Here is a 23256-nt window from a genome sequence, read left to right as displayed (position 1 = left end):
TAAATTTGGTGGTGGATGGGAAACTCCATATTAACAACCACGACTCTAGAATTACAAGTTTAGCACGCTCAAAGTGTGATAGACAGGTGTCCACATACTTTTGCCCAGGTAGAGTACCATATTTTTCTGTGTATAAGATGCCCCCTCCCCCTCTACTTTCCCACTGAAAGTTAAGAAAAAAAGATTTTAAACATAAAGCAGCCCTAGCTAGGCTATATGTAAAAATAAATAAATAAAAATAAAAAATATATATATAATACTCGCCTAGCAGCCAGCGTTCGGGTCGCTCGCAATGGCCTGCGGGGCTGCTGCAGACTTCCGTGTCCTCCTTCCCACCGACAGAGCAGTTCTTCCTGGAAGCAGGGCTTGAATACCCCGCCTCCAGCAAGCTATTGCTCCGATTGGTTAACCAATCACAGTCATTTAATGCCATCGTTATAAGGCCATCGTAAGAGATCCAAACGCCGGCTGCTATGTAAGTATTAGACATCCCCCCCAGCCAGACCCCCGTGTATAAGACGCAGGTTAAATTTTAACCTGAAAAAAACAGGGCAAAAAAACTGCGTCTTATACACAGAAAAATGCGGCATTTATTACGCACATTTTTAACCCAGAACTTGGTTGGTAAATTGGTTAACTGAGCAACCACGATGTACCTGAAAAACCACAATAGAGGAGGATAGTGGGGTCTAGCAGCCATTTTATTCATCTTATGTCCATGGTTCTTTCCATATACAGTAAAATAGAGGCATAATGGACACATTAACATGTTGTAGCGAGCTCGATTTGGAAGCACTAATAAAATATGGTCAGAATGTACAGAAAATAAGTAGACACCAATTACATAGGATTATTTCAGTTCCTGCACCTTCTGCTCCAAACGGGACGGGTTTGCGCGAGTTAATTCATAAATCTGATGAAAAAAAATAATTAAGGACATTTTATACTTAACAATTAAGCCCAAACCATTAAAGTTACAGAGTAGCCAGACTATCACTATACTTTGATTTCCATAGGGTTTGCCTGGAACGTAGTATGGATTCTATTTATAGTTAGCCAATTTGGTTTAATCCTTCGGCTTCTAGGAATACAATGCAGAAGAGCAATCAAGAAATTCCAATCAGATGTTCTATTGCAAATAGTCAATGGAGAAGAGGAAATAGTGTGCAGATTTACATAATCCTGCAACAAACTTATTATTTGTAACTTTTCTGCATTGTAGAAATGCAAACCAGAAAGCAGCTCCTCTGCAGTGGCTGCCAGGCACGGACTGGCCGGAAACCACAACTGATGCACAGGAGAATGGAGAAAGTCCAGCGTTGGATTAAAAGCTTTTAGTCTTTATTACATGATCCAGACAGGAAGACATGGAGGAACAAGCAGCATGAGCCGTCTAACAGGTTTCCCTAATCATAGACATCAAGGCACATGTGAGTAACACATCACAACAGAAAGCCAATGGGGCGCTTGAAACAAGAACACCAGAGAAAAGATGCAAAATACAATTATAAGGAAACCAGGTAAAAATATACAGCTAATAATAAAGAGTCCAGTCGGCAGATCACACCATGCGATTCATAAGTTTGCAAAATACACATACAAAATGCCTCCGTTAAGAGGTTTGCGATGATCTCCACCCCGTAATGGGCGGTTAACTCATTACCGCAGACTTGTAGGGTGGGGGGTGGGGAATCACCTTTTTTGAGCCAAAAAGAAGTGTGATGAAACAGCCGATACCTTCTTCCTTCCGGCAGGTTCAATATCAGATGTAGGTAGTCTTATCCTAGTTTATAGGCTGCAGACAGAACACCCAACACACTGCACTTGGCAGGACAGACATGTGATGAGATAAACCACAGAAGTGGTGTTACAGTTTATAGATTGAGCAACGCTGAAAGTTCTTTTTGTGACACATAGTGAATCTGGGTCAATGTTACTGGTCATGCTAGATCGTGAATGTTACCAATCCAGTTTTTAGACGATCCAGTCCCATCCACCCGTTTTAGATTCTTACCAGGAATATGTTGAAACGGAGCCAACATGGCTTTATAAAAGCACTCATGATCAGGGCTTCAATGATAATCTGAAAGAGTTAACCGCTCATTATAGGGTAGAGATAATAAGCGCAAACTTCTTGACAGGCATTTTGGATGCATATTTTGCAAACTTACGAACCGCTGACTGGACTTATTGCATTATTATATATTTTTTACTCTTTCCGTGTAATTGTATTTTGCTTCTGGTGTCATGTGTTCTTGGCTTTCTATTGTGATATATGCGTCACTCACATGTGCCTTGATGACTGATTAAGGGCCACATACTTGCCTGAAACATGTAAGACGGCACACGCGTCTTGTTCCTCTAGGTCTGTCTGGATCATTTAATAAAGACTGAAAGCTTTTAACCCAACGCTGGACTTTCTCCATTTTTCTGCCCTGTAATCCACTTGTAGCACCAATTCCTTGAAACTGGATAACAAGACTCTTACTTAAACATAGACATTCCTTCGTAAGAGTCTGCATAAGAATTACTTTTGTTTCCACCAATATGTCAGACTTTGTAAGCACTACTATGATCAGCAAAGCACTGACCGGTAGTGCTTCAGCAATTAGGCTACATGCACATCAGTGTTTCTCGGCCCGGTTATCGCACTCGCTCGTGTGAATGTAGCCTTAACAGCGAGGTGCACAGACAACTGGCACTCAGGAGCTGAAACAAGACTGCTGGTCTCCTGCACTCACAGCAACTGCTTGAGGAAGGCTGCAAGGCTGAAATGTTGTTACTATTTTGCTGTGATGGGAGAACAAAACCACTTTTACTGCATCCTCACATGCTGCCAGTCCTATACTTTCTTGATATTACACTCAAAGCAACAGTCACTTATAACAGATACTACTGTTAAAAAGTGGACATAAAGTAACAGTTCAGCCACTACAGTCGGGTTCTATAGACTGTTGTAAGAATTACAGATCATCTTTAACGCAAGCCTCTCAAGTGTGTCTAAAGGCCCATTGAGACAATGATTATCGGTCAAAATTCGCTCTAAAGTGGTCTTGAGCGATAATCGTTGTGTCTAACTGCACTGACATCGTGCAGTTTTCATTAAGCCGTCGCTCATTGTTTTCTTTCAACATGAGCCTTATCAGGAATTCACAGCGGGATACAGCTGATACTATTGTGTCACCTGTATCCCGCTCCATGAACACAGCTGGGGTATGAAGAACAGAGCTGTCCAGCTGCGTTCTTCATACCCCGCTCGGCTGTATAACAGCCGGGTGCTCCGAGCAGAGAACAGCTGGATGCAGAAGACCCCTGGTTTAGGAGGGATACATGAAAGCATTAATTAAACTTTGAAAAAAGTGAGTCACATAGTGACAGGTGAGAAGTAGTGATCACAGAGTCATTAAAATATGGATACTTCACCAGCTCAGCTGCTCCTGCTCAGAACAGCATATTGGCACCATAGAAAGTCTACTGAGTCTGTACATCCCTCGTTAACAGCTGAAAGGCTCTGTTACAGTGCTTCTGCCCATTCATTTTTGGCAATTGGTGGGGGTCTGTGCACCCAGAGCTCCACGATCAATACTGCTGATATGTCAATGTCACATGAGAAGTTTTTTTTAATTTAATTACACTTTAAATATAAATTTTAGTAGGGTGGGATAGGGTAACTTGGGGTACAAATTATGTTTTCTACTAATTAAAGAACCTATTTTAATTATAGGCACTGTTTTTGAGAGAATTGTACATTGTAGCTGCCTATGATATAACACCCAACTGATGATGGCCAAAAAAGTATTAATTGGGAGGGAAGCCTGCATTTTTTTTGTGAAGTGGTTTTTTTTGGCCATTTTGAACTCTGCCATATTCAATACAGTTCAGGTTTTTCAGATGGGCAGGGGGATCATGTGATAAATAAATCTTGGCTAGAATTGACTCAAACACACTGGGTGGGTCAGTTTTATCCTAGCTTTGTCTAAGGTAGTAGTGATCTAGGCAAACAGTTTAAGGTAAGTTTTTCAGGACGAGATCACATTACACCCAAAATCCCTCAAACTTAATTAACCCCTTCCCGCTCCATGACGCACCGGTACGTCATAGAGCGGAGGGGTATGTATGAAGAGAGGTTGCGTGGCAACCTCTCTTCATACAGTGCGGGCGTCAGCTGTTTATAACAGCTGACACCCGCGAGCAATAACCACTATCGGCCGTTCGGCCTATCACGGCTATTAACCATTTAAATGTCACTGTCCATTCTGACAGCGGCATTTAAATCCCCCGAACGTCCTACATGCCCCCCCCGCAGTAAGATCAGGGGAGCCGTGCAGGTGTCATGGCAGCCGGGGGCCTAATGAAAGGCCCCAGGGCTGCCTTACCAGACTGCCTATCAAGCCATCCCCGTGGGGTGGCTTGATAGACTGCCTGTTAAATTGCAGTATGATGTAATGCTATAGCATTACGTCATACTGCAGGAGCGATCAAAGCATCGCATGTTAAAGTCCCCCAGTGGGACTTCAAAGTAAGTTAAAAAAAAAATCAATAAAGTTTTTTTAATTGTAAAAAAAAAAGTTATAAAGTTTAAATTTTGCCATATCTATTATTAAAAAAATCTAAATTATAAAATAAAAATATGTATTTGGTATCGCTGCGTCCGTAAAAGTCCAATCTATCAAAGTAGTGCATTATTTTTCCTGCACGGTGAATTTCGTCCGAAAAAAAAAAAATAAAGAACGCCAGAAATGCACTTTTTTAGTTACCCTGTCACCCAGAAAAAACACAATAAAAAGCGATCAAAAAGTCGTATGTATTCGAGATTGATACTATCGGACACTACAGGACATCCTGCAAAAAATGAGCTCAACTACGTCGACGGAAAAATAAAAAAGTTATTGCGCACACGAAATGACTGCAGAAAAAAAATTAAATGTCTTTTGAAAAAAAAAAAAAGTAGTATAGTAAGAAAAAACCTATACAAATTTGCTATCGTAGTAAAATTATCATGTCGCTTTTGTTGTCGTTTGAGCACCGTAGAAACAAGACGCACTAAAAGAATTTTTTTAAAGTTTTTCAGTACATTATATGGTACTTTCAATAATACAACTCGTCCCGCAAAAAACAAGCCCTCATACAGCGACGTCGATGGATAAATAAAGGAGTTACACTTTTTTTGAAGGGAGGAGGAAAAAACGAAAATGGAAAAAGAAAAAGGAGCCGCGTCATTAAGGTGTTAAAATACACACACTTATCTAAAACATATCTTACCAAATTATACCTGATACAAGCGCACACTATAGTTCTATTCTACCCAAATTACTCCACTTGGACCCTACTTACTACAATCTATAGAACCTAGTTATGGCTGAGCTGTTGCTACTTTCTTATTAACAAGTGGGGCTCTGGAACACTTGAGCCAATTGGGATGAAGCCCACTACATACAAACATTCAAAAGCAGTTTACAGCTCTAAGATGTTCATAAAACACAAATACATACCCGTTCTCCATTCTTATAGAACTGAAAGGTTGGCACCTTTCTAATATCACAGTAGGCAGCAACTTCCTGAAATAAAAAAAAATAAAAATAAAAAAAGATTCATGAGGAATCTAAAAGATGCTATAACAAGGCAAGTATTCAGGAATGGACAAAAGTTTATGATTTATTCAACACCTAAGGACTAGAGATGAGCGAGCACCAAAATGCTCGGGTGCTCGTTACTCGGGACGAAATTATCACGATGCTCGAGGGTTCGTTTCGAGTAACGAACCCCATTGAAGTCAATGGGCGACTCAAGCATTTTTGTATATCGCCGATGCTCGCTAAGGTTTTCGTTTGTGAAAATCTGGGCAATTCAACAAAGTGATGGGAACGACACAGCAACGGATAGGGAAGGCGAGGGGCTACATGTTGGGCTGCATCTCAAGTTCACAGGTCCCACTATTAAGCCACAATAGCGGCAAGAGTGACCCCCCCCTCACCCCCCACTGTCAGCGTAAAGATCGTTCTCCTCTGCCACAGCTGTAACAGCTGTGGCAGAGAAGAACGATGTTTGCCCATTGAATTCAATGGAGCCAGCAATACAGCAGGTTCCACTGAAAGCAATAGGCTGCCGGCGTGCGCGGGGATGAATTGTCGGGAAGGGGTTAAATATATAAGCCGTTCCCTGCAATTCATCCAGAAATGTGTTACAATAAAAATATATACCGGCGTATAAGGCGACGGGGCGTATAAGACGACCCCCCAACTGTCACCTTATACGCCGGCAATACAGTGGAGCAAAGAATAAAAATCATTACTTACTTCTTCTGACGTTCTGCGGCGCTCCTGCAGGCTGTTGCTCCCTCCTGGTCCACGGCAGAGTATTGCTTTCTGGACGCAGGGCTTGAAATCCCCGCCTCCAGAAACACAGCCAATCACAGCCATTCAATGACATCATTGTCATTGGCTGTGATTGGCTGAAGGCACGTGTGTTTCTGGAGGCGGGGATTTAAAGCCCTTCGTAGAGAAATCAATGCTCTGCCGGGAACCAGGAGAGAGCGACAGCCTGCAGCAGCGCTGCAGAACGTCAGAAGAAGTGAGTAATGATTTTTATTCTTTGCTCCACTGTATTGCCGGCGTATAAGGTGACAGTTGGGGGGTCGTCTTATACGCCCCGTCGCCTTATACGCCGGTATATATTTTTATTGTAACACATTTCTGGATGAATTGCAGGGAACGGCTTATATATTTAACCCCTTCCCGACAATTCATCCCCGCGCACGCCGGCAGCCCATTGCTTTCAGTGGAACCTGCTGTATTGCCGGCTCCATTGAATTCAATGGGCAAACATCGTTCTTCTCTGCCACAGCTGTTACAGCTGTGGCAGAGAAGAAGGATTTGTCTTCTATATGTTCTCAATGGGGTCGGCGCTGCTGCCGCCGGCCCCATTGAGCGCATATAGAGAAGATTTATGGCCTTAAGAAGGACCGTTGGGGTTCTTGAAACCTAAAATACTCCTAACACTCTCCCTATAGCAGCTCCAACACGATACCACTTTCCCTGAACTAATCTCAGAATGCATCTGTGGCGAGCCGCAGGAGGGCAGATTTTAATACTCGGGTGACACCTAATCTCGCCAGCCACTCACTGCAGGGGGGTGGTATAGGGCTTGAACGTTGCAGGAGGAAGTTGTAATGCCTTCCCTGTCTTTCTATTGGCCAGAAAAGCGCGCAAATTTCTCAGGGAAGAAAGTGAAAGTAACTCGAACATCACGTGGTACTCGTTACAAGTAACGAGCATCTTGAACACCCTAATACTCGAACGAGTATCAAGCTCGGACGAGTATGCTCGCTCATCTCTACTAAGGACAATTCTGCATCTTTAGGTTATACCTTTCCCCAATCCATGCAGAAGAAGTGTCAAGGTAACGGGGGTTTAAAAACAGAAAATCCCAATATTCTAGCATAAGCATCATTAAGGGGGTTTCACAGAATAAGAGGCACTGCACTAGAGGATTCTGACTAGGAGAACCTCCAAATACAGTTTTCAGATTAGACCACTGTTTCCCAACTCCAGTCCTTATGGAACCCCAACAGGTCATGTTTTCAGGATATCCTATGGTAAGAACCCCTGTGGCAATGTCTGAGGCACTGACAATAATTACATCACCTGTGCAATACTGAGGAAATCCTGAAAACATGACCTGTTGGGGGTCTCCGAGAAATGGAGTTGAGAAACACTGGATTAGACAATGCAAAACTTTGCCGGAAACCATATCTGACTAGGAAAGCAGATTTATTATTCATCCCCATCTTAAGGTTGGGTTCACACACAAAATGCACCCAAACAGTCCCATAGTAACTGGTCCGAGTTATGGAACTGAGCAGATATTTCTGACTTCCTCATCAACACCATCTTAAAATAGGATTGCCTCGTTTCTTATATCAGGTCTTCACGCAATCGTCCAGATGGTTTCTTACCGCCCTACAGTTGTGATTACCAGAATACATCTTTTTAACGCATAATAAATCAGTCTACCGGCATATAAGACATTTTGACATGATCCATTAGCACCCATGAACAACGAAAAAAACCACCAACTATATAAACGTCACAAGACTGTTGCCAGTTCACTGGTTTGCCTTCCTGGGACCACTTTTGGTAAGTTCTAACCACTGCATACCAGAACCACCTAAAAAAACATGCAATTTTACAGCTGCTGTGTCCTAGACGTCTAGCCATCAGTTAAACCCTTGTCAAAGTTGCTCGGATCCTTAGACGTGCCCAATTTCCCTTCTTTTGACACATTACCTATAAGAGCTGATTCACTGCCCGATATACAAGTACCATTGTAACAAGATAATCAATGCAATCTCACTTCCCCTGTTGGTTGCCTTCATGAAGCTAGATTAGATATATAGACAGACAACAGATCTCAATGTTGGCCAATAAAGGCCAGATTATTTTTACTAATCATGCCATTTAAGAAGGTTTACTGCCATGTTAGATGCCAACAACAAATAACACAGGTCTGCAAAAAAAACTTTTTTAAAAATTGTTTTGATTTTGTTAAATCATCTTTATGTAGTTTTTTGCACAGATTTCAAAAATGACATGGGTTTTTTTGTATCATGTAAGGCTTGCCTACAAAATAAAGTTGAAGTATTTGGAAAAAATACAAAAAACGGAAATTTTTTTATTTGTTTTTATTATTTTAACATGAAGTAAAAGCTAAAATAAGCATAATAGTGATACACATGTGTTGCCAAGTTATTATAAGTCTTTGTAAAAACATTTTCTTTTTCCATCAAAGCTTCTTTTGGTACTTTATCGGCTGTGTTCTTGTGAATTTTCCCTTTTTAACATCCAACAGTAGTCTGCCATCATGTTGACATTCCATCGACCTTGGTATCTGCGCTCCATTTCTTTTAGATCTTGATGGAAACGTTCTCCTTGTTCCTCACTTACAGCCCCAAGATTTTCTGGAAAGTAGTCCAGATGTGAGTGAAGGAAATGGACTTTGACACTCATGTTGCAGCCCAAGATTTTGTAGTTTTGTAACAATTCAGCAACCAAAGTTTTGTAGTTTGGGTCTTTTTTATTTCCAAGAAAGCCTGTTACGACAAGTTTAAATGAATTCCAGGCATTTTTTTCTTCCATTTCCATTTTAGTGACAAAGATTTCATCTTTTAAAAGTTTTCTTATGTCAGGCCCAACAAAGACTCCCTCTTTCAGCTTAGCATCTGATAGACCAGGAAACTGTTCACAAAGATACTTGAAACACTCTCCTTCTTTGTGTAATGCTTTCACAAACTGTTTCATTAGTCCCAATTTGATATGAAGTGGTGGAAGTAAGATCTTTTTAGGATCCACTAAACTTTGTCTTTCAACATTTTTAACTCCAGGAATAAGAGCCTTTCTGATTGGCCAGGTCTGCTTGACATAGTGTTGTTTCCTGTCACGGCTATCCCATTCACAGAGGAAACATGGAAACTTTGTGTAACCACTTTGTTGACCTAGTAACATGGAAATAACTTTCAAATCCCCACAAATGGTCCATTTATGGTCAGAGTAGCTGAGCTTATTAAGAACAAACCCAAGATTTTCGTAGCATTCTTTCAAATGGACTGAGTGTCCAACAGGCACAGAAGCATATTGGTTACCATTGTGAAGAAGTACGGCTTTCAAACTCCTTTTTGACGAATCTATGAAAAGTCTCCATTCCTCTGGGTCATACGTTATGTTGAACATTTCCATGATTCCAGGTACATTGTTGCAGAAAACTAGTTCACCCTCTTGTGTAAAAAAACGGACAAATTCCTTTTCTCTAAGTCGGTACCATGAAAATGAAACACCGGAGGCTAACATATGTCTTTCTTTAAGTCTAGACCCTAACACTTCCGCTGAATCCTTCGGTAGGCCCAGATCTCGTACTAAATCGTTCAAGTCTGATTGAGAGAAAAGTTCAGGGTTATTTGTACTTGGAACATAGCTGTCATCATTATCGCTGCTACTATGTGACATTTGGTCTAAATCGTCTAAAATATTGTCCAGGGTATCCGGAGGTGAAGGAATAGGCAAGTCAGGTCCACGAGGAACAGGGCGAATAGCCGAACGTATGTTGGTTGGGTATGAAATGTCCTTCCTGTTTTTTAAATTGAAACCTTGCACTGAACAAGAACACAAATAACAGTCATCACTGTGATTTTTAGGCTCTCTCCAAACCATGGGTACTCCAAAACGAAATGATTTCTTCTTACCTTGAAACCATTGTCTCAGTTCTTCAACACACACAGAACACACTATATGGGGAGCCCAAGATTTATCTTGGTCCCCTAATTTCATACCAAAGTATGCAAAATACAGCTTCTGAACAAAATTAGAAATGTTCCTTTGTTGTTTCTTGACGGTGTAAGACCCACAAATATAACAGAAACAGTTAGGAGAGTTGACACATCTTCTAGTAGCCATTTCTTCTAAATACCGTATCACAAAACTGTTTGATGCGTACACCACAGTGGCTGGTTCCACACTGAGTCACTGACTGCAGTCAAGGTCACGCCTAGCAGACAGTTTAGATTAGTTGCCGTACGCGTACCAAACCTGAAAAACCCTGAAAATAAGAGAATTTCAGGTGAAATTTGTGACTTATCTAGGGGTCATGGAATTTTTTTTACTATTTTTACCGTAATCAGCACAAAAAATACTGTTAAACCCACTAATTAAATATGCTACAATTTTTTCATCGCAGACCTGTGTAATGGTTTCCTTTGACCTCCATCACCTTTTTCCATTTTAGCCAGCAAACTTAAAATAATACTTTCTCTGTGATTCGCATGGAATTGTTTACTGTTCAGTTCTTCCAGATTTTGTGTTGTAACGCTTGTATTAAGTCACTTCTGTCGGATAGCTTTAAGAACAAAACCAGAGATTTGGAGGAAATCTATATTTTACCTGTGCATCGTCCACATCCACCTTAATAAATACAACATCGGGATGCTTTTTACTCATTTCCTAGAAACAAATGACAGAAGAACGAACAAATGTGAGATTACTTATGGCCATTATTAGATGAAAGTCCATCAACTATCTGCATAAACTTTTAATCAAGTTTCTTTATGTGAAATCCAGGACTATAAAAGTAGTCCTATGCATCATCCTATAGCTGGAAAATGGTCATGAAGTAACCCCTCACTGCTAGCTGATCTTTAAATTCAGTGCAACCTAAAAATCGTCCTTCAGCCTTATCAGCAGTTCTCCACGGAAGGTACTGATAGCATTGTTTCCCAAAAGGAACTGAAGGCAGATAATCACCCTCAGGCTATTAACTGCATTCAGTGAAGGCTTCATTTGCACACTTAATTGCTACTAAGTAGCTACTATACAGTTTATGCAAAATGATCTTTTTGTGATCATCAGCTGGTGTAAATGGGCCTTTAGACATTACTTACTTCAAATAAAGGTGCAATCATTTTACATGACAAACACCATAGGACTGTGAAGTCAACGACTACAAGTTTGCCATCAGCACTGCTCAGGGTGTGCTTAAAATCATCCTGAAATAAAAATTAGGGTTGGTTCGTTAGAGTCCAGAGAGCGGTATCAGCGTAAGACATGAGTACGATACACTGCAACATTTTACAAGGACAGAGTAAAAAGCAGGTGAGGGACGGGGTGCAGATTAGCAGTATAATTAGACAAAATCAATTAAACAACCAGTTCAATATATATATGGGAAGCTCTAATGAAATAAGAACAGAAGTTTAAACATTTACAAATGTATGCTGGAAACATCCATGCTGTTCAAAGAGCTTAAAGTTAGGCTACCGCCCACGAAAATCATATGAGCTCCATTCTTTTGAGTGGAATCATACGCATTTTTTGGGGGGGGGACGCATCGGGACCTTAAATACATTACATAGCACTCACATTCAGGGTTTCCCATTAAAATTAGTGGGAAACACTTGCAATCCTCGATCGCTCATGAAGATCGAAATTTCACAGAAGCGATATCACGCTCACACATGTGAAATTAGCCTAATGCAGAAATTACTTTAAGAGATGTTAAAAAGAAGAGGGGAGGGGGGGGGGGAATTGGATGTTCCTATCTTATGTACAAACACACAAGAGGCTGTGAAGAAAAAAAAATGTTTTCCCCTTTTAAGTTACACTTGGTAGAAGGTGTCCGTATACACGGCCAGTATCAGGTGTCTGCATTAAAAAACATACGGAAAGGGAAAGTTTAGTATTGATTTTTTTGCACTTATAATATTTTATAATATAAAAGTTTCACAAATAATATTTTGCTCTGAGACATTGAGGGAAAATTCTGCATCTTCTACTAGTTATTTCCATTTAGGGGTTCACTTAAAGGGAAGGTGTCGCATTCCCACAGCACCATAAACTTAGTTATAGTGTTAGGGAACATGACAGGGAGCCCAGTGATGCATTTTTCATACTCGCCGTCTCCTGCGATCCAGCTGTCACTCGGTGAAGTCAGCGGGACGTCACGAAAATCTAACCCTTTTTTAGGAGAGCGTGTACACAGGACTCATGCCGCGCCAACTTCACAGGGTGACAGATGTATCACAGGAGTGGGTGACGAAAGTAAAGATGCACCAACTGGTTCCCCATCACATCCCATAACAGCACGAGAACTTAGTTCATGCTGCCGCGGGGATGGGACAGCTTCCCTTTAACCTTCTCTGTAAAAAGAGCAATGGAAGTTTCACGCACATCAGAGGATTGGCCAGTGTTTCCCATAAATATCAATGGGAAACAATCCATCAAACTCACCTGGACATCACATCACATGCTCACGTCTACAACTCCATTCACAAGAATGGCGTTCCTATTCACACGCATTTCATGAATGTAGACTCAGTCTTGCTTGGCAGCTGTAGGGGAAGCAGTAGAACATCTCAGGCATATCTATGATGTCTGTATGCCCCTCATCAACCTGCTGCGCACAATATCTGGTGGTCTGGCACGGTCACTCATGGGAAGCGTCATCCATTCCCACTCAGGTGCATCGCACTCACGATGCAGCTTTACAGCCTGCTGAATAATGAATGATTGTAATGGGACACCATGCTGAATAATGAATGATTGTAATGGGACACCATGCTGAATAATGAATGATTGTATTGGGACGCCATCATTCGGTAGCAAACCTTTCACAAGAGGCGGGTAACACTGAGCACATAGGTAAACTTACGCAGAATAAAACTGCGGTGACTTCTGTGTTGGAGGCTTAAATTGGCGCTTCCGATGAAAATCTGCTCTAAACTCCTGGATGAAAGTGCATTTTCCATGTTGGAGTGGGAAAATAAGAACCCAGATGTGAACAGAACCCAACAGTCACAATCCATTGGATTCCCCCTTTCATTTTCCAGTGGAGATTGAGGGCGCATTCAGTCACACGTGGCAGATCTGCTGCGGATTTCCTGTAATGGAAAATCCACACCAGGTTTTGGTGCAAATCCAGAGCAGATTTCAGCCCTTCAGTTCAACTGAAGGGATGACGTCCGCTGCGGGTCCATGCCAAAACCTGCACCAAATGCTAAAAGCTAAATAAGTGTTACCATGGACAACGGCTTCCCCATAACTATCATCTGTATACGAGAGCCACACTCTTCACCTTCATCATAGGGTGACGTGGACGGACCTACTGCCCCATGGGTAATACATCAGCGGGCGCGCCTTATTACTGTTCCAAGCAAACAGAATAATGTCAAGTAAACCAGTTAATCACAGCTTTACTGACCACAAAACTTGTCTGTTTATATACGGAGGTTTAGGAGGGGGCAGAAGCAGTTTCTGTGCAGACGTACATATAAAAAATGGAAGGGTTTACAAAAATTATATTATTATCTACTTGGGCTAGAAAACTCCCAGCAGCCAAAGCCTGGAGGGCGCATGTGTGACCACCAATCTATTCAAGCTTCTGTGGAACAGGTGTGTGTGGGGGGCTTGGGACCCCCATTCTAGTGATCGGTGGTGACCCCAGCAATTATTACCAATCCCATGGTTACGTGCTGAATATTTTTCATAGGTTAACTCTAGAGATGAGCGAGCACCAAAATGCTCGGGTGCTCGTTACTCGAGTCGAACTTTCAGTGATGCTCGAGAATTCGTTTCGAGTAACGAACCCCATTGAAGTCAATGGGTGACTCGAGCATTTTTGTATATCGCCGATGCTCGCTAAGGTTTTCATTTGTGAAAATCTGCAAAACACAAGAAAGTGATCGGAACGACACAGAAACGAATAGGGCAGGCGAGGAGCTACATTTTGGGCTGCATCTCAAGTTCCCAGGTCCCACTATTAAGCCACAATAGCAGCTGTGGCAGAGAAGAACGATGTTAGCCCACTGAATTCAATGGAGCCGGCAATACAGCCAACTCCATTGAAAGCAATGGGCTGCCGGCGATCGCGGGATGAATTGTCGGGAAGGGGTTAAATATATAAGCCCTTCCCTGCAATTCATCCAGAAATGTGTAAAAATAAAAAATATATATATACTTACCTGGTCCCGGCAGACGGAGTTCAGCGCAGCAGGCTGCAGTTCTCCTGAACTGCTCTGAACAGCTGTGAGTAGTATTCAGCAGCCGGGGATTTAAAATCCCCGCCTGCTGAATGAGATGCCTCTTATTGGTCACAGCCTGACCAATCAGAGGCATCCCTCACTCACACCCATTCATGAATTCATGAATGGGTGAGTGAGGGCTGCCTCTGATTGGCTCAGGGGCAGCTCTCAGCTGTCCCTGCGCTGAGCCAATCAGAGGCAGCCCTCACTCACCCATTCATGAATTCATGAATGGGTGTGAGTGAGGGATGCCTCTGATTGGTCAGGCTGTGACCAATCAGAGGCATCTCATTCAGCAGGCGGGGATTTTAAATCCCCGGCTGCTGAATACTACTCACAGCTGTTCAGAGCAGTTCAGGAGAACTGCAGCCTGCTGCGCTGAACTCCGTCTGCCGGGACCAGGTAAGTATATATATATTTTTTATTTTTACACATTTCTGGATGAATTGCAGGGAAGGGCTTATATATTTAACCCCTTCCCGACAATTCATCCCGCGATCGCTGGCAGCCCATTGCTTTCAATGGAGTCGGCTGTATTGCCGGCTCCATTGAATTCAATGGTCAGTGCTCGTTTAATCGAGACGAGTACCGCGTGGTGCTCGTCTCGAGTAACGAGCATCTCGAGCACCCTAATACTCGAACGAGCATCAAGCTCGGACGAGTATGCTCGCTCATCTTTAGTTAACTCCTTTAAAAGGGAAAGTTTTGACTTTTTAGTTAGAAGAGGAGAGTGCTGGACAGTGCAGCCTTAGTACTTGTCCTAATATATAGGGAACCAGACATGGCTACACAGCGCACCCTTAGTACTTGTCCTAATATATAGGGGACCCAGACATGACTACACAGGGCACCCTTAGTACTTGTCCTAATATATAGGGGACCCAGATATGGCTACAAAGTGCACCCTTAGTACTTGTCCTAATATATAGGGGGACCCAGACATGGCTACACAGTTGCACCCTTAGTACTTGTCCTAATATATAGTGGACCCACTGTGTAGCCATGTCTGGGTCCCCCTATATATTAGGCCAAGTACTAAGGGTGCACTTTGTAGCCATATCTGGATCCCCCTATATATTAGGACAAGTACTAACGGTGCACTGTGTAGTCATGTCTGGGTCCCCTATATATTAGGACAAGTACTAAGGGTGCCCTGTGTAGCCATGTCTTGGTCCCCTATATATTAGGACAAGTACTAAGGGTGCCCTATGTAGCCATGTCTGGGTCCCCTATATATTAGGACAAGTTCCAAGGGTGCCCTGTGTAGCCATGTCTGGGTCTCCTATATATTAGTACAAGTACTAAGGGTGCCCTGTGTAGTCATGTCTGAGTCTCCTATATATTAGGACAAGTACTAAGGGTGCCCTGTGTAGTCATGTCTGGGTCCCCTACATATTAGGACAAGTACTAAGGGTGCCCTGTGTAGCCATGTCTGGGTCCCCTATATATTAGGACAAGTACTAAGGGTGCACTGTGTAGCCATGTCTGGGTCCCCTATATATTAGGACAAGTACTAAGGGTGCACTGTGTAGCCATGTCTGGGTCCCCTATATATTAGGACAAGTACTAAGGGTGCCCTGTGTAGTCATGTCTGGGTCCCCTATATATTAGGACAAGTACTAAGGGTGCACTGTGTAGCCATGTCTGGGTCCCCTATATATTAGGACAAGTACTAAGGGTGCACTGTGTAGTCATGTCTGGGTCCCCTATATATTAGGACAAGTACTAAGGATGCCCTGTGTAGCAATGTCTGGGTCCACCCTATTTATAAGGACAAGTACTAAGGGTGCACTTTGTAGCATCCATCATCTACAATGGAGAGGGCCACATGAATTGTCTTCTACTCTCCAGGGTGCTGATTAAGGGAAGGCGACTCCATTCTTCTAATAGGTGGGAGTCCTGGATGTGGCACTTAGTGTGATTTATTATGGCATATACTTAGGATATACCATAAATGTCTTCGATGAGAATAGCCCCGTGCCCCATGGAAGTGGTTCAGTATGGCCACAAGGTCCTCAGACCCCTTTGCCTTCCAGTATGTCATGCTCCTGAGATGTGTGGTTGATGGAGATGCGTAGATTTAAAAAAAAAAAAAAAAAAAGGTAGGAGGTCTTGTTTGAATCTGGTAGGGGGTTGTCCTTAATTTAAGGAAACCCACGTCAGTCTCTGGACTCTGACACTTCATTAGTGACCTCAGTAGGCCGGCCAGGTGGAGCAGAACACATGGCCGAGATCTCCAGGAGACTAAGGGCATGTCTACACAGTGGAAAGGCTGTTGAATTTCCGCACCAAATTCCTCAGCATTTCTGCATACTAAACAGTCAAAAGTAAGTCAGTTGTGCTTTCGCAGCTCACGTCCGGAGACACCACGCTCCCAACTCTGAAGCCTTTGAACTGTCAGCGCTTCCTTCACCCGTCACCATCTAATTAACGTGATGCCACTTCTGCATGACCTGCCCAACGGCGCTGCGCTTACTAGAGTCTACCGGGTTCCCAGTGAAGGAGGAGCCAAGAGCGCGAAGACTATGGAGATGAGACGGAGTGCGGAAGCGCAGACAACTTCGACTTTTGACTTTCTTTTACAGAAATATGTACAGGGAAAACGCTGCAGATTTTTTCTGCAGCATTTCTGCTTTGTGTAAACATACCTAAAACACGCTTACACGGAACCATCATCGGGGGAAAAAAAGTTTGTTTGAGTTTGAATGCTAAGAGTTCTGTGCAAACACAACAATGATTAGTTTGTTCATTTCATGCAGCATGAAAGTTATCGGCGGCTCCTTTGCTAATCCATCGCTTGTAACACCGATCGTCCAGTCGTTAGTCACTTATATAGCGAATGACTTAACGAGCAGACGATGTATCCGCTGCCCGAGCGCACGATAACGTATTACCCACCCTAAGAACTGCCAGGTCAACTTTACACATGCCGTCTCTCAGGGCTACACCATGGAGCCCCCATCCTCTGTACACAGAGGAGATGACATGACTCTGCTCATTAGACCCCAAGAGCTGGCTATACAGGTGCAGGCAGTTCCAGGACACACTCAGCTCTGCTACATCTCCCCCCTGGCTATCACAGTACCGGGCTATCACATCTCCCCCCTGGCTATCACAGTACCGGACTATCACAGTACCGGGCTATCACATCTCCCCCCTGGCTATCACAGTACCGGACTATCACAGTACCGGGCTATCACATCTCCCCCCTGGCTATCACAGTACCGGGCTATCACATCTCCCCCCTGGCTATCACAGTACCGGGCTATCACATCTCCCCCCTGGCTATCACAGTACCGGACTATCTCCCTCTGGCTATCACATCTCCCCCCATCTCCCCCCTGGCTATCACATCACGGGGCTCCCCGCTCATCACGGCCGCTCTGGATGCATCAAAACTACCAAGAAACTTTCTCAGCCACAAGTTGAACTTCTAAAGAAAACTTTCCCCAAGTTAGGAAGCTGCAGCCGAGGAGCTCCCCGGCATCTGGCCGGCAGGTGAGACCCCGCCCCTATGGCCGCCTCCTCTTACCAGACCCTTGACGTGTCGGACCATGGCGCCGGTGAGCGGTCTGACTGCAGCAGAGGGATGAGGAGCGGCCGCAGGAGCAGTGAAGCAGCCGGGATGGAAGGGGCGGGACGGTACGGTACCACTTGTGTAATGTAGGTGGGCGGGACGGCACGCCTGTGTCATGGGGGTGGGCGGGGCTGTACTGCTTGAGGGATGCTGCTGCAGCCTCCTCCAGCGGCGGTGAGGACAGGGTGGGCTGAGGCTGAGGAACCTGCTGCAGCAGAATCGTACCCTGTGCCCATTCGACATTTGCGCGTGCCTGTGTTCTCTTCTGTACTGCGGATGGTTCACACAGCTCGCTGTCCGACATGCGCAGCGCAGACTTCTTTTTTTAAAATGGCTATTCCTGCAGAATCCGCAGCCCGTCAGCAATGTCAATTGCAGGCAGGCCGGACGGCTTTCATCGACTTTAATGGAAGCCGTCCATCCAGAATTCACAGGAAAATGGAGCGTGTTGCGTTTTTGTTTTTTTTTTCCATTCGCGAGTAGAAACCGCAATTGGTTTTCATGGAACTCGCGCGCACGAAGGATCATTTTTCCATTGCATGCTCTGGGCGGTCTTTGCTGCGGAATCCGGAGGCGGTCGCCTGCTCTGGATTACACAATTTAAATCTGTCCGTGTGCATTCACCCTTAGTAGAATGCAGTATATAAGTAATGCAGTGTACTATACTAACGACTGAACGGTCCCGTCTTCAAGTCCCCTTAAGGGACGAAAAAACTAAAATAAAAATCTGTAAAGTTTAATTAAAAAATAAGAAAAAATCCAAGTTAAGCCCGGAGTCGAGAGTTGCGTTTTTTTACTGTACTTTTTGTGTGTGCCATGGATGTGGGATGCTTATATCCCGACATCCCACACGAAGATGGACGGACCTCCTGCCAGGCACACCTTGAGGCCGATGGGGTTGCCTCTGAATCGGTGTTACAACTAAATTCATCCTCACACACAACTATTTTTCCTTTAAGCCGGCGGCACATGACCAGATTTGAATTGTGGAATCCGCGATCATCACCCGCACGGATCTTCAGCGTCATTTTGCACACATTGCTAGAATAGAGCATTCGCAGATCCGCTCACATAGCGATTTTAAATCGCAGCCTGTTCTATTTTCCTGCAGAAAACGCACAGAGGGCTTTTGTTGGAGTCAATGGAAGTTGTCCGACTCGCGGCCTATCCATAATTAACATTGCGGATAGGTCGCGGGTACCTGCGTCATCACCTAGCGAAGGCACGGGAAAAACAAAGATTTAGAAAAAAACAATGCGGTTATCCGCAATGCAGAAAAGGCCAGGTATGCAGGGAAGCTGGCTGGCGGCAGAGCCGCTGCGGTCCTCCGCATGCAGAATCTGACCCGTCCGTGTGCAGCCAGCCTTAGCAAGGAGATATAACTACCACTCACAAGTACCACCATGGGCAGTAAAATGGCACTGCTATATGCTAACTTTTTTGATGCAAAACTGGAAAGTGACTTTCTGGCATTCTGCTTCAGCAAACCATTGGTCTACTTAGCCCCAACACACACCATCCACATCAGCCCCTCCCTCCTCTCCTCACCCATGCACGGCCCCCATGCATGTTTCAACATCCTCAGACGCCTCCAACCCCCCATACCGCCAATAAACACCTCATCCACCCGCACAAATCCCCTAACCACATGCTCACCCTGGCTACCCTGCTACTCCTAGTCGCAAGGGACATATCCCCCCAACCCAGGCCCACCCCGTACTGCTCTCTACCAAATTGCCCCCCACCACCCCATTCAAATGTGCCCTATGAAACTCCCAATCCATATGCAGCTCAACTATCCATGACATCTTCACCACCAAACACTTCAACCTGCTTGCCCTTACCCAAACCTGCATACAGCGGTCCGATTCTATCTCCCCCCCTTGTGGTATGATGGCCTGCAGTTCTCCCACACCTCCAGATCGGATGATGGACACGTCGGAGATGACCTTTCAGGTCATTCCCTCAGCTCCCTCGCTCACCTTCCAGTCATTCAAAGTCCACACCCTGCAACTCTTCCGCCCACTGCCCCTACGTGTCACAATTATTTACCGGCCCCCAGGTTCCACCCACCTGTTCCTAGACCACCCTGGCTCCCCCACTTCCTATCCTGTGAAATCCCAGCCCTAATCCTTGGAGATTTCAACATCCCTAATAACGACTCCAGCTCATCAAGTGCCTCCCGGCTTTTAACGCTTACCTCCTCCCTCAGTCTATCATTAATCTCTGACTCCCCCACTCACAGAGATGGCAACCCTCTCGATTTAATCTTCCTCCATCTTTGCTCTGCCTCTCACTTTACTAACTACCCCCTTCCACTGTCAGATCAAAACCTCCTCTCCTTCTCCATTATGCACCCTAGCATCTCCCCTGACCCTCCTATCTATCGCACCTCTAGAAACCTCCAGTCTGTCCGCATCCAACAGTTTACTGAGACCATTCAGTCCTCCCTGTCCCCTATCTCTGCCCTAACCTGGCAGCCAAACACTACCACAACTCCCATCAGCCGTGCCCTGGATGAATTGGCACGACCAATGACCCAAGCCGTCAACCGCAGACCACAGCAACCTTGGCTCATGTTCCAAACACGCTTCATCCAGGTGCGCTGAGTGGCTGTGGAGAAAATCAAAGCTGCCAGCAGACTTCCTCCAGTTTAAATTCATGCTTAAAATGTATAACCTAGCCCTTCATCATGCCAAACAAGTTTTTTACCACTCCCTTGTCTCCTCACTATCCCACAAACCCAGGCGACTCTTCGAGACCTTCCACTCTCTCCTCAGCTCCAAAGAACAGACCCCCATGACGGATGTGACTGGTGGAGAACTAACCGCCTATTTCAAAGAAAAAAATCGACAACATCTGAAAATAAACCTCCAAAAACTGCATGGCTAGCCCTGATCCTAGTCTCCTCAGCACTGCACCCAGCACCTACTCACTTTCTATGTTAGAACCAACGACAAAGGAAGAAGTGTGCGGGCTGCTTTCCACTGCCAGCCCCACCACCTGCACTAGCAACCCTCTCACCTCCTCTGGTCCCTTTCCCCAGCTCTCATTAATCACCTCACCACAATCTGCAACCTCTGGCACCTTTCCCTCCTCATTCAAACACTCCATCATATCCCCTCTGCTTAAAAAAACCAACCCTTGACCCGATCAATGCCGCCAACTACCGACATGTCTCAAACCTTCCCTTCATCTCCGAATTACTAGAACGCCTGGTCTACTCCCGCCTCACACACTTTCTCTCTAACAACTCTCTCCTCCACCCTCTCCAGTCTGGTTTCTGCTCTCTACACTCGACTGAAACTGCCCTCACAAAAGTATCAAATGACCTGATGGTGGCAAAGTCTAGAGGTGACTACTCCCTACTAATCCTCATTGACCTCTCTGCTGCATTTGACACTATTGACCATGACTTCCTTCTCACTATGCCCCGCTCTATTGGTCTAAGGGACACTGCTCTCTCCTGTTTCTCCTCTTACCTCTCTGACTGCTCTTTCAGTGTCCTCTTCGCTGGTACTATCTCCTCTCCACTTCCTCTCGCTGTCGGGGTACCTCAGGGCTCGGTCATTGGTCTCCTTCTCTATCTATATAGCCCCAATTGGACAAACCATCCACAAATTTGGCTTCCAATAACATCTCTACGCTGACGACACCCAGCTATACACCTCTTCCCGTAAGATCTCTGAACCATTCCTCCAAAATTTCTGCCTTCCAAGCGACCTCCTCTCAACATCTCCATTCCAGTGTCTGGCACCATCATAACCCTCAGACAGCATACCCATTGCCTTGAGGTCACATTGGACTCTAACCTCTCCTTTACCACACACATCCAATCTCTGGCCCAAACATGCCACGTGCACCTCAGAATATTGCTGAAATACGGCCGTTCCTCACCACGGACACGCTAAAGACACTTGTGGTTGCCCTCATGTACTCCTGACTCGACTACTGCAACCCGCTATTCTTCTGCCTCCCCTGCACCTGACTCGCTCCACTCCAATCCATACTAAATGCGGCAGCTAGGCTCATTTTCCTATCCAGCCGTAACTCAGACGCCTCTGCACTATACCAGTCGCTGCATTGGCTGCTCATCCACTGCAGAACTAAATTTAAACTCCTCACCCACAAAGCACTGCACGGCGCTGCGCCAACATACATTGCCTCCCTTCTGTCCGTACACCACCCAGCCCGCTCACTCTGATCCGCTAACACACTCAGACTAAACACCCCTCTAAAACAAACCTCACATGCTCGCCTACAGGACTTCACCAGAGCAGCACCCATCCTTTGGAATGCTCTACCCCAAGGCATCTGGACAATTCCTGATGGACGAAATTTCAAATGCGCCTTATAAACGCACCTCATCAGGGAGGCATACCAAATCCCCTGACCTAGTCCCTCGCCCCTCCCTATGGCTCCCCACACCTTCCACCCTGCCTATCACATACGACTTCTGCCCCTGCACCTCCTTAGCGCCACACCCCATTTGCTTTCTAATAACTGATTTGCACATGAAATCCCCTGCTATGTTCCCCATGCCTCACTCCCCCCTCCTGTACCACCCCCAACCCATTTGTTTCAAACTGATTATATTTCACGTGTAATTGTTGTATTGTTTGCATTTTTCGCATGCATGAAAGTACTGCGGAATAAGTTGGTGCTATACAAATAAAGTTTATTATTATTATATTATTACTTCTGCTACATTGATGACATCTTAAACTTTTGGACCAACACTGAACAAGAACTAATAAAATTCCACGAGCGTTTCAATGCATTACAACCAGCAATTTAGCTTATGATGCTCATAGGTGGTGACAGGTATCTTTTAAGTGATATATTCCAGCTGTATATGGGAAAATACCGCTGAGATTCTGTGCTGAACGCAATCCAGTAAAGTTTCATGTTATTACTTGCAGTGGGATGGTCTAAACATCATTTATGACTTGAGCGCTGGAAGAAGACATTATCCATGAACTTTCCTGTACTTAAGTCTTTCAATTATATTCTTTGTGTGATCCATTAGAAATATACGTATGTACGGTGGATATAACGAGTCTGCACACCTCTGTTAAAATGCCAGGTTTTTGCCTTGTTAAAAAAAATCTGACATAAG

The 23256-nt window shown here is 44.5% G+C and overlaps 1 protein-coding gene across 1 annotated transcript in view; it reads right to left on the bottom strand.

Annotated features, from left to right (window-relative positions):
- Positions 1-683: 683 nt before the first annotated feature.
- Positions 684-23256, bottom strand: part of LOC136628461 (thioredoxin-like) — a 78246-nt gene continuing 55673 nt past the window's right edge. Inside the window, exons 5-8 of the mRNA XM_066604386.1 lie at positions 11426-11530; positions 10929-10988; positions 5493-5558; positions 684-913 (exon numbers count right to left, since the gene is read on the bottom strand). Coding sequence (XP_066460483.1) covers positions 851-913; positions 5493-5558; positions 10929-10988; positions 11426-11530 — 294 coding nt within the window. The 3' untranslated portion in view covers positions 684-850. The remainder of the gene's footprint in view (positions 914-5492; positions 5559-10928; positions 10989-11425; positions 11531-23256) is intronic.

The sequence above is a fragment of the Eleutherodactylus coqui genome, chromosome 5 (genome assembly GCF_035609145.1).
Source record: "Eleutherodactylus coqui strain aEleCoq1 chromosome 5, aEleCoq1.hap1, whole genome shotgun sequence".
Taxonomy (NCBI): Eukaryota; Metazoa; Chordata; class Amphibia; order Anura; family Eleutherodactylidae; genus Eleutherodactylus; species Eleutherodactylus coqui.
This window is presented reverse-complemented; position numbering and strand designations above follow the sequence as displayed.